The 17,278-nt window shown below is 39.3% G+C and overlaps 2 protein-coding genes across 2 annotated transcripts in view; both read left to right on the plus strand.

The window, feature by feature from the left end:
* The window catches only part of LOC306875283 (DNA-binding protein RFX7-like), a 31,812-nt gene extending 16,834 nt beyond the window's left edge, over positions 1 to 14,978 (plus strand). The window contains 8 exon segments of the mRNA XM_079425754.1: positions 3,682 to 3,767; positions 3,959 to 4,081; positions 4,266 to 4,386; positions 6,892 to 6,972; positions 7,171 to 7,378; positions 7,554 to 7,740; positions 7,742 to 7,856; positions 8,408 to 14,978. Of these exon segments, the coding sequence (XP_079281880.1) occupies positions 3,682 to 3,767; positions 3,959 to 4,081; positions 4,266 to 4,386; positions 6,892 to 6,972; positions 7,171 to 7,378; positions 7,554 to 7,740; positions 7,742 to 7,856; positions 8,408 to 11,824 (4,338 nt within the window). The 3' untranslated portion in view covers positions 11,825 to 14,978.
* A 559-nt stretch (positions 14,979 to 15,537) lies between these two features.
* Positions 15,538 to 17,278, plus strand: part of LOC306875294 (FH1/FH2 domain-containing protein 1-like) — a 52,649-nt gene continuing 50,908 nt past the window's right edge. Inside the window, 1 exon segment of the mRNA XM_079425763.1 lies at positions 15,538 to 16,002. Coding sequence (XP_079281889.1) covers positions 15,838 to 16,002 — 165 coding nt within the window. The 5' untranslated portion in view covers positions 15,538 to 15,837.

Below are 17,278 nucleotides of genomic sequence, written 5' to 3' on the forward strand. Positions count from 1 at the left end.
CTTTGGGACTTTTGTAACAGTGGGCTTTGAAAAGTAAATGTCATTGTTTGCTGCATGCGACATACCCTGCATTGTTTATAGTGGGGAGGTCAAGTGCGGTAGAATCTCAACAGTTAAGTTTCCACATTAGTGAATATTTTCAACATTTCTAATTATTGTCAATGTTTCTTGAAGAGTAATGGCTGGAAGGAGTAATGTTTGCTGAAAATTCATCTTTACCATCACAAGAATAAATTATATTTTAGAAAATGTATTAAAATAGAATACAGTTATTTTAGATTGTAATAATATTTCAAAATGTTTTACTGGATTTTGCGCAAATAAATCCAGCCTTGGTGAGCATAAGAGAATTCTTTTTGCAATTTATTGTAATATAATTGTTAGCAAAGTAAGATAGCTAGCGTGAAGCATACTTTGGTTATCATATATTTGAGTGAGGGCTGCATAAAGCATTGGGTTTGTCAGTGCTGATGTTTGTAATTTGTGGACAGTTTCTGCATAGTTGAGGAGGTTCCCATGAGGTGATGTAGGGCTGCAGCCAATAAGGTTTTGAGTTATGTGGGGTGATGTGTGAGGGGAGGTGAAGGTGAAGGTGACAGTGGTTTGTTAATGGCCCCTCAAGGTAAAGAGAAACACAAAATCCTCTCCAGATATTAGGCGGTGTGCCCTTAGTCCGCTGCTCACCTCGTCTGTCCTCTCCCGTCCCTCCTCCTCTAGTCTGCCCCTGTTGACCTCTGCAGGATGTTGCCAGCTCTCGCCGAGTCTTGCATCAGCCTCCTCGCATGAAACGTTCATTCCATAGTAGTATCCCACAAAGCCTTGCTTTTTAACACTGATTACCTCACATTTACATCTTGCTAACCATGCCACTCAAAAAATCCCCCAAAAAACAACTGTATTGCTTCAAAATGTTCAACATTCTGTCGTATTTCAGTTTTTCTGACAATTTTTGGCAACCTTGTAAAAGAGAAATTAAGAGCAAACAATGCCTGCTTTAATTAAATAAACATTTAACTCTAGCAGGGTATAACTAGTTATCAATTAGTTATAATAGGATAATTAATTATCTTTTTTTGTGCGTTGAGGCTTTGTTTGTAACAAACAAGGTTACAGGTCTGATTTATTTCTCTGGTTTATATTTAAATGGGATAGTTCACCCAATAATGAAAGTTCCAAATTGTTTATTCCAAACTGGTATGACTTTCTTTCTTTCATGGAACACAAAGGAAAATATTTTGACACTTTTTAAAAAATATATTCTTTTCTGTTCCACATTAGACAAAGTTATACAGGTTTTGAAAAACAGTAAATGATGCTGAATTATTTTTGGGTGAACTGTGCCTTTAAGCAGTTAATGTAAAATGCTGGAGATACAATACAATAATTCAGTTCATTATATTCACTCACTGTTCATTCAGGGTTTGAGGGACTGACTGTTCCTGAATCATCACTTTGTGCCAGTATTGAATTGTTACAGCATCCGGGCCTGGAAGAATTTGCTTAAGAACTGGGTTCAGTCCATCTGAATAATGCATGAGTTATTAAGCATGTCTAGGCTCTGTAGTGCAGAGTAAGGCGTCTGCACACTACCCAGGGGACATTACACCTGCATGAATGAGCTGAGTGATGATGAGCTACAGGTTCTTCCAACCTTGGCATGACCTGATTTCCAGTGTCTTCATCGCAGTGTTGAGACTAATGAATAAATTGCAGGTTGAAAATGTTTAAAAAAGCTGTTCGATAAATGTGTATTGTCCAAATGTCCAGTTTGGCATGTATACTACCCTTCAAAAGTTTGGGGTCAGTAAAATAATTTTTATAAAAGGAAATTCTTTTATTCAGCATTAAATGGATCAGAGGTGTCAGAAAAGGCATTTATAATTTTACAAAAGATTTACATCTCAAATAAATTCAGTTCTATTGAATTATTTTATTCATCCTAAATAAAAAAATAAATAAATCAGTTTTCACAGATATATCAAGTTTTTGTCATACTTTACCACAACTGTTTTCAACATTGATAATAAAAACATTTTTTTTTAAATGTTTACCGACCCCAATCTTTAGAACTGTAGCGTATGTGTTAATGATTTTGTTTTCCACATGCTTATTTTTGTCCACCCTTAAAAGTCACCGAAGTCCTCTCTTAAACTGGGTTGTTCACTTGGCTCCGAGACGTCTGCGTTCTCGTGCCATTTTTACTTGCCTTTCTTACCCCTCTGCAATGTTAACGCTAACGGCGCTCAGTGGTTGATAACTTTAGCTATTTGCTAGCCATCTTTCCCTTAGCAACGAAGAGACGAATAGAAAAGACAGAAAGAGACACAACTATTCTTAGAATTGGACGGAAAGGGGAGGGCGGGAGAATCAGCGAGTGATGATGCCATCACTGATGAAGAGATGTTTAGGTGACAGCTGTGTTTCCTGACAGTCTTTCCCCAAGTTTCATAAGCTCTGTGTTGGTATTGTTTATTTTGACATGGCCCTTACCCCAAGGAGATAATTTGGACTGATTGTTGGTATAGTTGTGTTGTGGGACTTTTGAAGATCCCCACTTCCATTACTCCCACAGGCAGACACCATGAAAACAAAAGCTGGTTTATGCTGGCTTAACCGACTGCTCTGATCGCTGAGGGATTAGTTATTCTTCTGGAATATTTTGACCTTGGATGACTTCCTGTTTAGGGTTATGCTGTACAATCCTATTGAAGTCTGTTTATTTTAATTTGCTGCTCACAGCTCTGCAGGTCTCAGCCCAGCTTGCTGTGTAAAGGCCTCGGAGTTTTAAAATTGCATGTAGTTTCATGATGGTTGCCAGGTGCAGAAAACCTGTCAAAAATCACTTTAATATTTCTATCCAATTTATGTTTGCAGAGCTTTAGAAAAGGGTTTAAGTGTATGTTTTTCGAGTGAGAAAGAGCAGGTAAGTGAAGATGGGGAGCAGCGCCTGGAGGGAGAGACTCGTGTCTGCTGCTCTCTACTCGGGCAGAATTTAAATCAGCTCTGCCCCACCCAAACATCTTACACATTCTCTTTGAAGAGCTGTTCAGTGCTCATGTGACACTGAGGACTAGATTAATGACTTCTGAAAATTCAGCTTTGCCATCACAGGAATACATTACAATTTAAAATTAATTAAAATAGAAAACATTCATTTTAAATTCTAATAATATTTAATTTTTAGTCATTTAGCAGACACTAATAATATTTATTATTATTTGTGAAATAATATTTCACAATATCACTGTTTTTGCTATATTGTTTACTGAACATAATGGACTTGGCCAAAATTGTACAGAGCCCAAATGTTTGAACAGTAGGGCATATTCAGATTTTTTTATTATTTGGTCTGATCAAACTTGTACCGTGTTAAACTTTAAAAAATGTTCAAAAATGTTGTTTATGAGTAAATACAAAAAATTGTGAATTTGTTCATTTTGCTTCAGAACTTTATGTGCTTCTAAAGTTTCTGTAGCCAAAAGCTTGTTTTCAGCGTGACCACTGTCCAGGAAGTAAAATGCTGTCATATCACTTTTGTTTCATGATTTATCTTACTTTCTTACACTTCTGTATTGACAGTGATGACAGAAGACAGTGCTCGACATTTCATATTCCTGAAACATGCATGATGTTATAAATTCTTAATACTTAGCACACATCTGTGTTTCTGTTGTTTTGCAGCAAGATGTGGAGAAGCTTACAGACATTGAAAAACTCTACCTCTATCTCAAGTTGCCTTCTGGACCAAGCAGTGGCAATGAGAGAAAGTGAGTGATCTTTACTGTGTTCTACTAAATTACATTCAGGCAAAATCAAGTGCAAATTCAGGGCAATGCAACCCTTCAGTAATGCTTTTATCATCTTTATCATATTGCATTTTGCTAATGGTAGGGAAACAGTATCTGGGCTACCAACTGTACATTAATTCAAATTGTATTGTTAAATGCTTTCCTCTCAGTGAGCAGAGCTCCATGTCATCAAGTCGTTCTCAGCAGTTGCACGCATTTAGCTGGATTCGCAACCATCTTGAGGAACATCCTGAAACATCACTGCCTAAACAAGAAGTCTATGACGATTACAAGTAAGTTAGGAATCCTGTGCCATCTTGCTTTCTCCATTCACTTAAAACTCAATCATCTTGAAGAGGTGGAATATGTATATATGTATAATGTACTTTAACAAGTTGTTTTACACAGAGCTTGTGATTCTTTGTGGTTTCTGTGCAAATTGTGATTGATTTTTTTATGCATGTGTGTGCTTCACAGGAGTTACTGTGATAGCCTGGAGTATCACGCTCTCAGTGCTGCAGACTTTGGAAAGATCATGAAGAACGTCTTTCCCAACATGAAGGCACGTCGACTTGGCATGCGAGGCAAATCCAAATATCCTTCAGTGGAACTTTTTGTAACAATCCCATTACCCCTCTTTCTAGGGGTGTAAGAAAATATCGATACACGTGAGTATCGCGATATTTTGTTTGGCGATACTGTATCGATTCTCAAAAACGGAATATCGATAAAAAAATAATAAAAAAAAAAAAATCATAGAAGATTCATGGTAGTTGTTTCGTTTTGAGTTCATATCCCGACCGCTAGTCTTCATCTCTGAACTTAAACAGTGACAGGAAACACTAGCATCAGGGCACTCCACTAATGTAATGTAATGAAATGTACTTTCATCCAGTAATGAAGGATGAAAGAATTGTTCCAGTTCTTGTTTCGGTGTACAAAGCTGAAGTGTGGCGCCATTTGGGCTTTTGTGGTAATGTCCGCCCCGGGACCGCGGCGCGAGCGCAACCTTGGTTCTGCCGCTTGCCGCGTCCCGTGTTGAAGAGCCTTTGTGCGGGGCGTGGCGGGGCTGCAGCTTTCTCTCGTAATTCGGGGGAGTTTTATGCAGTTGGGGCGGTGCTCACGTCGCGGTCTCGGCGATTCCACACGGAACATAAATACAAACTGAAAAACCTATGAAATCCAAGTTGAAAAGTTCTGAGGATGTTTAACATCTGTATTTATTTGATTGTTTTACAGTTGTTTTCTTTTCTTTTCTCTCTCTGCAAGCACTTTATTTTTCATTGATATTAAGCAGATGTCATTTTTTGTTCAGATCAAATGTTATGATATTGTATGTCACAATTATAAACTTAAACTGTGAACCTTTAAAGTAAAATTTTATAATTTTATATAAATTTATAAATTTTATTCTTTTTATAAAATACATTTTATACATACATTTAACTAAAGAATCATGTAAGCACTTGAATATTTCCCCTTTACTCGTGCCGCACAAAAAGTGGTTCAGTAATGTTGAATGTTATAGGGACTGATTATTGCAAATGAAGATCCCAGTGTGTTCTGGTTAAACTATTTTTATTTATTTATTTTTTGCTAAGGTTTGCATATGGTGATGTGTTCTTAATGACAGCTTTCCTAAAAAATATATATCCTATTCCTAAAATAGGAAATATCCCAATATATTGCCTTGTTTACAGTATCGCAATGTATCGCAATATATTGTATCGCAAACCCTGTATCGTGATGCGTATCGTATCGTCAGATTCTTGCCAATACACAGCCCTACCTCTTTCCAGCCCCCCAAAGCAGACACACACATATACACGTTCCTGTCCCTGAACTCTGTGTACTAAAACATCTGTTGCTGCAATTCATGTAGGCGCTATATATAGATCAGAAACTGAATCAAATAAAACTTCCCTGAGTCCTTGAACAGAGTTTTGCTGTATAGCAAACCCCTTTACGTTTGGCTGTCAAATGCGTGATCTTGAAAAGACATTCAGCAAAGTGCCCATTCATTTCAATACAGCCTTGCAGTGGAGATCATTTCTCTTTTGTGCTGCATTAGGTTGTACAGGCTATAGTCTTGTTAGCTTCGATAACATAATTTGAAATAAAAAGAAAAAAAATCTAATTTATAGGAAAAATTAATTTTACATTATTCTACATTTTACCATGATGCTTTTAAAAGATGATATTGAAATAAATTAATCTTATTTCATAGTTTTGTTAGAAAATGTCATAGGAGTAAGCAACATAACAACAACATATCTTTAGCTGTTGTGACAAATCTCAGAAATTATGTTGTGTAACTGTGGTCATGGTTATTTTGGTGTTAAGTAAGGCAGGGTTAAAAGTGCATTTGTGATTGAGAATTATATTTTTAATTTCAGAGTGGTGCGTCACTGATATAAACCATGCTTGTTGTTGACGGTTGCCACTGCAACGGAAACCCAATCCTCACCAACTTTAATGCCTAAGAAAGCAATGCCATCATTTCAGCAGAGGACCTCTTGTATTTTCTTATGCAAGAGAAGTGAATAAGAGCTTTTTAGTGGTTAATTTTTTCAATCAGCACTGCAGTAGTCATACCTTTTTTTGTGAACATCATGTTTGATGTGATGCCATATGTAGCGTACGTCTTGGAACAGAACTGGCAATTTGTCAGCTTCCATTCTGAGCTGTATGAGATGCTCAGTAAAGGAATGAGGTTAAAGGTATGGTAGAAGTTCATGAGCTGGAAACCCACTATAGATCTGCATGCTGTCTCTCTTCTCATACCCAAACTTTTCATACCCATGAGAGTAGATGGGTGAACAGTAAATTACTGTGATGTTGTATTTTTGGTTTGGTGTGTCATAGTTTTTACTTGTTACCAACACCTCTGCCCTGCATGGCTTATGACACTGGCTCGGCCTCACTTGTACTTTTTACATATTGACATTGATTAAACAAAATTTATATTTTAATTCCATAGCATTAACAAACATTGTTATTTGCTTCATGCCAAAGTGATCCAACACATTTTTTGATATGTGGACATCTACATACCTTTTATTTGTTTGATGGACATGTATTTCCTTGACTTCTGTGAATGTATTGCTATAGTGGACTTAGGAAGAAGGCTTTTGTACACATGCCATCTCTTCCCAACCTAGATCTTCACAAATCAGGTGATGAGGTAAGTTACTACTCTTCTTTTTTAATTTAGTTAAGTATCTTTCTTTCTTGCTTTCGTTCTTTCTGTGTGTTCTTGTCTTACCTCTGTTTAGCTGCAATGATATCACTCTTATTTTAGATACCACTCAAGCAATGCCATGTCAAAGTCTAGAATATTGTCTGTTCTATCGAAAACTGTTGATTCACTTTTCATTGTCAGTGTGAAGTGTTTGAATCTACTGGTCAACTGTCTAGTGCAGAAGATGAGGTGCGCATGGCCGCATGTGGGTTGGTGTGCGAGTGGGCACAGAAAGTGCTGAGTCGGCAGTTTGACAGCGTTGAGGATCTGGCTCAATTTCTTTTGAACAGCCACTATATTGGAACTAAGTCTATGGCTGCTCTTACTGTGATGACCGGTTCCCCCTCAGGTACAGTAAACTTGTAATAGCTCAGCAGTTGACTCTATGTACCTAAACTTGCAAATGTCTCCACCTTGTGGCTAACAACCACAAGACAAAGCCAAAAATAATGGCATGTTTTGGAAAAATTAATGCATTTTTTTTAACGTTGTCATTATTCTACAATTCTCTTTTTTTCCCACAGCAGCAAAATTGTCCATTCAGTCATCGGCATTTGCTCCCACATCTGATGCACACTCATTCCAACCTCAGGTTAAAACCCTGGTCTCCCCCTCCGTAGATGCCAAACAGCAGCTACAAAGAAAGATCCAGAAGAAGCAACAAGAACAGAAACTGCATTCTCCACTCCCTGGTGAAGCTCAGGCCAGGAGGGCAAATTTGGGCTATAACTCCTGTGGCACGGACAGCCATACCCTGTGGAAGTCCTGCTCTTGTCTCACCACAACCTATTGGGATTGTGGTTGCAGCGGTTTCCAGCCCTATTACGGTAAACATTTTACGGTAAACTGATTTTTACACAAAATAAAAAAAAATTACAAATGACATTTTGAAGGGATAGTTCACCCAAAAAAATTTAAATTCTGTCATGAATTACTCTCCCTCATGTTGTTCCAAACCCTTTAAGACCTTCGTTCATCTTCAAAACCAAATTAGACTGACAGGGAAGAGAATAAATTCTTGAATAAAGTCGTTATTTTTGTTTTCTTTGCGCACAAAAAGTATTCTCGTAAATAAACTGATGTCACATGGACGATTTTAACGATATCTGTACTTTCTGGGCCTTGAACGTGGTAGTTGCGTTGCAGTCTATGGAGTGTCAGAAAGCTCTCTAATTTCATCAAAAAATATCTTAATTGGTGTTCCAAAGATGAATGACAGTGTTGGGGGTTTGAAACGACATGAGGGTGAGTAATTAATGACAGAATGTTAATTTTTTGGGTGAACTGTCCCTTTAATTTAATGTTTAATTTATATTAGCACCTATTGTTTGACTAATATTTCTCATTCCTCCTTTTTTTGTATTTCCTGCCGGTTCAGAGGAGCAGGCAGTTGTTGTCTCCTAGCCCTGTTCCCATGGCAGCTGCAGACAGCAAAGTTCTTCCTGTAAAGTTTCAAGTGGTTACCCAGTCAGTGCAGCCTGTGAAGCAGTGCACCAAGACACCTCATAACATCTCGGCTAGTCCGATAAGCGACCGGTCAGCCCGTCACCGGTATGCCCAAATCTTACCCAAGCCATCTGCCTCAAGTGGCATAACCCTGCGCTCACCAACATTGCTTATCACCAACAGCCCCATCAAGACGGTAATGTCAACTCCGCACGTCAGCTCGGTCAATGTAGTCAAGATGACGACCATATCTCTGGGCTCTAATGGCAGTGGGACCAGCACACCAGCCGATACCCCTGCCAGCAACAAAGTCAGACCTGCATCTGCTGGAGTTGCCAGCCTCAATGATGATCCACAGCCAGTTACGCGTGTTCGCAGTGGGTCTATAGCAGCAATGCCATCTGTTTTGGCAAGGTCAGGGCTCTCAACATTCACAAACCCTGTCATCGACACTAAAACAAATACTGAAGCCATAATTGGAAGTGCTCAAGAGCATGGTGGTGCGAGTAGACTGGTAACCACTCCGGGCGGCGTTGGTGGTGTACAGCGGTCAGGGATATTCAAACCCAGAGCGGCTAGCGTACCCACTCTTGACAAGGGCTCACTGGGATTGGACACTCTAACAGGGACCAAATGCAATGAGAGGACACTCCTTGGTGTCAAAACTCTGGCTGCTGGCAGCAATAATACGTCCAACACTAATGAAAGCACTTTGTATCAGAACACAAGTAGCACTCAGTCAAACAGTGGTAATGCGGTTGTGACATCACCCAAAGATGCAGTGTTGGCATCCAAGAGCCCTCACAAACGACCTGGCTTATACACTGATTTGAGCCCAACACCTGTTAAAAAAGCTCACATTTCTGTGCTACCAGCAGATGGATCTGAGGGACTAAAGTCAAATGTAATGGCAAAGCATATTCCAAGATCGAGCACTCCTATAAGGCCAGAAAGTGCACCTCTCACAGCTACAGGCAAAGCTACTGCAGGTCTGGTCAGGAATACTGGTTTCCAGACAGTTCGCAGGCCACAAAGCATCTCCCAGGGAAGATGGGATGGAGCTTCATCAGTAATGGATTACAGAGTTTCTGTCACCTCTACAGCAAGTCAGGATACTTCAGTGGGGAATACCATGTTTCAGACTGTTTGCAGGCCTCAAAGCATCTCCCAAGGGAGATGGGAAGGATCTTCAGCAGGTATCGAAGGTAGAGCTGTGGTCACCCATACTGTTAGCGCTCCAGGTCAAGCTTTGCTACAAGAAGTAACCAAAAACTCTTTGCTTTTTGACCAGTCTGACTCTTCTGCAGCATGTGAACTGAAGAGTGTATTTTGGGATAGCGAGCTGCAAGATGGTACTCAACAACATCAGGAAGTTTATGGCCTGCAAATCGTGTCTGAGCCAAAGCAAATGTCCACCCTAATGATGGAGCCCCTTCCTGCAATTGCTCAAGACTCTTCTTCCAACCAGCAGGCTCAAATGAGTGACTGTGGCACCCAGGCCAACATTAGCTACTTTCCCTTTGATGATGACATGACCCAGGATAGCATTGTTGAGGAACTTGTACAAATGGAAGAGCAGATGAAAATTAACAATAGTATACAAAGTTTTAGCAACTGTGTGGATAATTCACTGCAAGGCCAGCAACAAACCATGCAGACTACCACGATGTCTACCCTTCAGACCAACACCCTGTACTACAGCTCTGCTCATAGCAGCAGCACCCCAATCCAAACACCGACTCCTACACCTACTCCCACTTCTGAGATGATAGGAAGTGGTCAGGGTATGATGCACGAAAGCCCCTGTTCGCGCTTAGCCCCAACCACTCCGGTCGACAACGCTCTTGGAAGTAGTCGACAAACACCTATTGGCACACCACACTCCAACTGCAGCAGTAGTATCCCACCAAGCCCTGTGGAATGCAGGAACCCTTTTGCCTTTACTCCTATTAACTCTAGCATCACTGGATACCATGATGGAAGTACCGTCTCCTCAAGCCCTGTCAAGCCCATGCAAAGACCAATGGCCACACATCCAGATGAGAATAAACTGGAATGGATGAACAGTGGGTACAATAACAGTGGTGGGAACTCCAACAATGGCATTAGCATTCTGCCCAGCTACCAAGACCTAGTAGATGACCACTTTCGAAAGCCTCACGCCTTCGCCATCCCAGGCCAGACCTGTCAGTCACAAACCAGACATCATGACACTCATATCAGCCGCTTGACACCCATTTCGCCTGTCCAACAGCAAGTGGCAAACATGGCTAGCCTCAACAAGAAAGAGGGTTTTGCTGTTCCAGCACCCCTTGACAACAAGGCCAGCTCAGGGTCTGGAACATTTCGATGCCGCAGCGTTAGCCCGGCAGTCAGGCAGCGCAACTTGAGCGGGACCCAAAATCCCAATGTTCCCCACTCTATGGTCTCTCCTTTCAACTCACCTGTAACACCTGAAGTGCTAAATATCTTTTCTAACAGTGACCCTGATACAAGCATCAGCAGCATGGCACAGAGGAGTCAGTCTGTTCCAGTCACTGTGATGATGCAGTCTGAGGTTCTACCCATGCAAGCAGGCCAGGAGATGAATACCAAAAACATCACTAATGTCCTCATCAACAAAATGGATGGCGATGGAGATTACTCTGTGCGTGGCATCGGAATCAACAACATGCCATCCAACTACACTGCCCGCATGAATCTCACCCAGATTCTGGAGACCACCACAGTGCCCAGCTTTCCTAGTAGTGCCAGCCACCAAGCTCTGATCTCACCTTGTTCATCAGCCTTTGAATCCCAGAAGCCTGGTTACCTCATGAAAAATGCTAGAGAGGAGCCGATGAGCTTCTTTGTAGCCGAAAGCCAAGCACAATCAGCCTCAGGGGAGCACCAGCCGCCACAACAGCAGCACTTAGGCAGACGGCAGCTCCTTGGGCAGGAACAGCAGAGTCAGGCCATGCTGTTGCCTCTACAGCAAAACCTCCAACAACATCAGCACCAGCAACCCTTGGATTTAGACAGAACTGTCAAAGATCTTTTACATGAGGAAAGCTTGAATGCTGGCTCACAGCTTGTGGGTCAAGGATCAGAACTCAGTGCTGGGAGTTCAGAGTTTCCCAGCGATATGCGACTGACCTCTGAGCTTACCAGTAGCATAAATGACTTGAATACATTGGACACCAACCTTCTTTTTGACCCTAGTCAACAGCAAGGACAATATGAAGACTCGACACTGGAAGAACTGAAGAACGACCCACTTTTTCAACAGATATGCAGCGAGACTGTGAATTCTGCTGGCTTTGACTGGTTGGAGAGCAAAGACCAGGCAACAGTGGAAATGTTTGGTTAATTTGTGCTTTTGTGTTGTTTTGCTATTTGGATAGGTTTCTATGTATGTATTTTCGAAGTCTCATCAATGTATGTATTCATCTCATCGTGCAGCACCTACTGCTATAAGCCCCTGGACGTCACAACACAGGTCCATATTGAAGTGCCAGGCTGAACAGAAATTATTGCCCTTTCAAGATTCCTGGTTCTTTGTCCCAGTGGGTAGTGAGAAACAGGTTAACCTAGAAGTACTGTCACATTTTTCCTGCTCTTTCTCACCAGTTTTGCAAGAAAACAATTCAGAGCTTTACATAAGAAGTCATCGGAGACATTTTTATGCCTCTACACTGTTTTGTGCAATCAGTTACACAACTTTTATATAATCCTTTGAACATTTTGCAGTGAAAGGGCATTGTATGGAAGATTGGGAAATAACTTCTTTTTTAACCCTTTATCTTAAAGAAAAATATTTGTAATTTGATGTTACACCAGCTATATGAGGTACTGTACTTCATCTAATTAGCTTTTTCACTCTGTAAATAAAATCGGTGCTTCCATTTGCAGAAAATTAGCTTTGAACATGTTGAACATCTGTATTGTCTTTCAGTAAACAAAGAATAAGGGAAGATCCCATTAGCAATGTTAAGCTTTCAGGTGACGCTTAATATGGAAAAACAGCAGCTTATACCTGCAGCAGCTGTTTACTAAGTAATAACTTATTGCACACAAATGTGCCACCATGTTGGAATTCGTAACGTGAGCCAGTTAGCAATTTACATTTGCAGCTTTATTTTTATTGTCAACCACTATGTCAATTGGGAAGTATGCATCTACTTGCACAAAATCGCTTATGTTAAATGAATAAATGAGTGCACTTTTGGAATTTAAATTTGCTTATGCTAATATTTAACAAAAAATATTGACCCATGTAGGGTTTTTCCCCTCTGAGCTGCATCTCAGGTTTCCCCATCCTCTAGATTTGAAGATATCAATCAGATTTTATCCAACAGAACGGGCTGAGTTTAATTTAAACCCAATCAATGAATAATCATGGCACTGGTTATTGCACCAGCTGGCATCTTTATATTGCATTTGCAATTTGAATATGGTTTTAAAATAGAAGAATTAGAAGTAAAAATTGGTTGGGTAATCATAACTGGTGAAACCAAAATTCCAAAGTGGATTATAGTTGTGGAAATAAATAAAGTCATAGGACAGTTGTCAAACTATCCCAAATATTTGTTTTATTATTAACTATGCATTTATGTGGCCAAGAAATAGATGAGTAGCCACTTTTCTGACTCTATTAATTTTCCCCAATTGATGCTTGTCATTTGGTAGTTTGCACAAATGAGATTCGTTGAAGTATATAATCTCTTGTGCACATGCCTTGTTTAGCATTTTCAACGACTGTTTTGTACTTAAGCACTTCATTCAGGAACTTCTTTATAACATGCACTAATAAAGAGCCTTTATCCTTATGTAAAGGCCTTTAGCCTTTACATCTCACCAGCTGTAAAAACATCAGGAAACTGAAAATACCCAGATCACATTACTAATAAATGAGCTCAGTGCTAATATCATCAGATAGCCCCCTGCCCCCACTCGCTTTGAAAGCTGGAATGAAGACATGTAATTCAAAGGGCCATTACTGTACCATGTTGTACTGAAGTACTTGATTAGTAGTCTGCTTCAGAATAGCAGAGCATAAGATACACTTTGTTGCTGAGTGTGGTAGGTAGTTTGAATTACATCTTAGCCTTACTTCCATACCAAAGACAAGTTTTGTAATTACCGAGAAAAATGTAGAAGGAATTCTACTGTTTCTTTCCACTTTCAAATTCAATTCTTATCCCAGTTTTTAAGATGCATGTTTTAAAATGGGGCCAAGATTGTGGGGTTGAAAGGGAATTTGGTTTATGCATAATTGTGCATAATTTGCATACGACCACTGTAGCACTTGAATTTTATTTACATGACATGTCAGACTTCATGCTTCTGGTATTTATAGCAGGACAGTTCTTAGGGGATGAAGAAAGTCAACTATGGAATTTCTGTTTGTTGTGATGCTCTGTATATAATTTATTTTTATAAAAGGAAAAAATGACACTGTATTACAACTTTGACTAACATTCATATTGACAATATGACCATGATGATAGTGATCCAGATTTGGCAGTTTTTTTTTTTTTTTTACAAGTATAGTTTACATAACTAGACATCTCTTGTATAGATATAGCTTGTTGTGAGTTTTAATTTTTAAGCTTTTTTCTCATTTATTTATTATTTGGCTTCCAGTTCTTTTTTATTTTTCTGCAGAAGAGTGTCCTTTGAGAATATAGCACGAATTTTAAAATGTGTTGTGGTTTTTGCATATCTTTTTTTTTTTTTTTGCACAGGGATCTAGCAGTTAACACTGGAAATGTAACAACTGAAAATTCACAAAGTTCTTCTGGTTCTTTTTATTGCACTAATTTCATTGAGGAACTTTGGCTTTGAGAATTTCAGTGCAATACATGAAGCCCCAGCATACTGTTTTGAAGAGCTACTGGTTGTGTGTGTGGGTGTAGGGGGTGGGGGGGATTAAAGTAAAAAAGTCAGTTTGTGTTCATATGTTCAGGAGCCTTTTGAGGATCTCGTTGAGAAGTGCTTACATGTAAATGAGTGAAAGCAATTGAAATGTTCAATTAAAAACATTTAAATAATCAACTGTTCATTTAGAATTTTTTTTTTGCATTTGATCACTGTACACATGTCATGACTTTATTTACAGTAACATGAGTATTTATGTCCAACAGAAGAAAATTCACTTGTGACATGATTCTTCCCCCCTTATCTTTTAAAAAAATGTCTTCATTACTATTTCCTTCCTCTTAAAAGTATGTATGTAAACTTTTGTTTTTTGAACAAGCACTACTATTTCTACTTTAATGAAGAGGTAGGCCAGAAACATAATTGTATTATTCTCTGACTTGGTAGAATTGTCCGCTCCCCTTGTCTTTATTTCCTTGTCTTTGCTATTCCCTCATGTTGTTATTGTTTATGTACAGACTCTTCGTGGTAGTTTGATGAAATTTAATGACATTTCAGCAAGATTTTCTTCATTCTTTTGTATTGAAAGTGCTTACTGATGTTTTTTTTAAGTGGTTTTAAAAACCAATAAACATTTTGTAAAGTATTGCAAATAATTTGTTCTGTTTCAGACCATTTGGAAAGCCAGAATTGGCTTGTGTAAAAAGAGTACAACAAATCTCATTTTAAGATTAATTTAAATGATTCTGTGTAAAGAATGCAAAACTTAGCTCTGGATGCGAGTCTTATTTTAGAAGTAAAACAGTCAACCAGTTCAAGCTGGACTTTGAGCATGGAGAAACAGCTCAGCAATATCCCTATTTATATGGTTAAGGTGGTCATAGCCAGGTTAATCTTTATCATGTACAACCAACCTATAGAAACTGATAGGCCTATAACAGGGATTTATGAGAATTATTTAAAAAAATATGTACCTATTAAACATATGGATATAGTGTTTACAGACGCACTGTGTGTTTCATGCGAAGTAAAAGAGAAACACCTTTGGCTGATGAAGAGTCGGTTGCTTTGCATGAAATTTGAGCTCGACATACAAACAGACCCATCACAAATAAATGAAGCTTCACGTGACCAGCAGATGGCGCCATAACGCACTCATAAACAACCCTTTTCCCATAAGCTAACATGCGAGGTTGTCAAGACAACAAACATAGCCTATAAAACATGTGCTATTGAATGATTTAATGCTTCTGTAATTGTCTTGAGTGACATTATGAATGCGAGGCGCTGAGCTCATACCAATCGCTGTATTTCCAGCGTGTGACTCACTGCTGACGTCCCTGCCTCGTCCCTTAATTTGACTACAGCCTCAGTTTCCGTCAGTGTTGACAGCGGCGCGTGGCGGGCTAGTCGCTCTTTTATTTTAGATGACTTGTTGTAACAAACGGAAAACTGCGGTGGAAAGCGAGTTTAACTTTTAGACTTTGTGACCACGGATGAACCATGGCTACAATAACGTGTCGAGTGCAATACCTGGAGGACTCGGACCCATTCGTGTGCTCAAATTTCCCCGAGCCCCGCAGACCTCTGCAGTTTGAACTCAACGAGCATTTGCTGTTGAACGAACAGATCGCCGGGATCCACAAACTGCTAGAAGCGCCTTTGAAGGTTAGTCATTTACCTCATGAAGGTGTGCTTACCTGCTAATAAAGTGTCATTAAAGCTGCGTTGTGGCTAAAGTTCGTGTTGTTTAACAAAAGGCTTGGTTCGTTTAGTCACTGAATAGTACATAGATGAAACTCCTGGTGCTGAGTGAAAGTTTATGGTCTGTCTATCTATCGTAAATGAATGAAATGAGATGTAGAAATGTTGCATACTTTTGTCTTAAAGGGGAAAAGCTAGATAGTATGTCCTCGGTAATCGAAATGAGTCAATTTTATGTTATATACGTTTGTTAAACTTATCTAATAGTTCACACGAACACAACAGAAAACATGGTATTTGTGTAGCTACTTAAAAAGCCATGTTACACCACAGTGTACTCTTTTAATATATCGCCTGTGAAGTACAATGTTTGAAGGAAGTAAACGGTCAAATTCAAGACCACATACCCTAATTGAAGGACATGTGAGTTCATATAGGTTTTGGTAACTCCTCATTCATTTGCCTAACTGAAGATGCTGGAGCTTCAACTTTTTAATAATTGCTTGTAATCAGGACATTATGTAAACAGTGTTAAAATACTGTGAACAAAAGTTTCATAGGACCATGTATGCTTCAAACACTAAAAATGTGTTTCCAAGTGTCTTTATTTGTACGCAGAAAAAAGTACAAGAAGCTGTCACTTTTTGACAGTACCCTTTGAAAAGCCTTAGTAATTGCACCTTTAAGTTCTAAAATGTACCATTTTGGTGCTAATGTGTACTCTTTAGGGATAAGGTACAAAGGTATACCTTTTGAAAAGGTTCCACCCCATTGACAGCTTTTGTACTTTTTCTATCAGTGTACTTCTGTTTGGCTGTATGATAAAATAAGCATGCATGTAATTGTGCATGGGTTTGTGTGTGAATCCTTGAGTGCATGATGTGAGGGAATGTAAGTAACTCTTTGAGAGGGTCGCCAGAATGGCTTGCAGCTGGAGAGTGAGTTGATGCTTGCGGAAAGGGTGGGATCTGTAAACAGAAGATAATCTCAGCTCCTCAATCAACTATTATTACAGCACAGCTTCAGACGTGACTCTGTAACAAACACCGCCATTCGACAACAATGACCTCTCTTTGTTGTGCACTAGTTGATGGCTAATGGTGTCTGTTTTGTTTTGTATGAGTGTATGTTCATATGCTATAATGTGAGTGTGTCTCAAGGGTTACACAACTGAGATTGGATTTTTACTGTTATGTGTGGTTGGGATGTAGTTTGTGTCTTGCCAGATAAAAATGTCAAA

The sequence above is a fragment of the Barbus barbus genome (genome assembly GCF_936440315.1).
Source record: "Barbus barbus genome assembly, chromosome: 1".
Taxonomy (NCBI): Eukaryota; Metazoa; Chordata; class Actinopteri; order Cypriniformes; family Cyprinidae; genus Barbus; species Barbus barbus.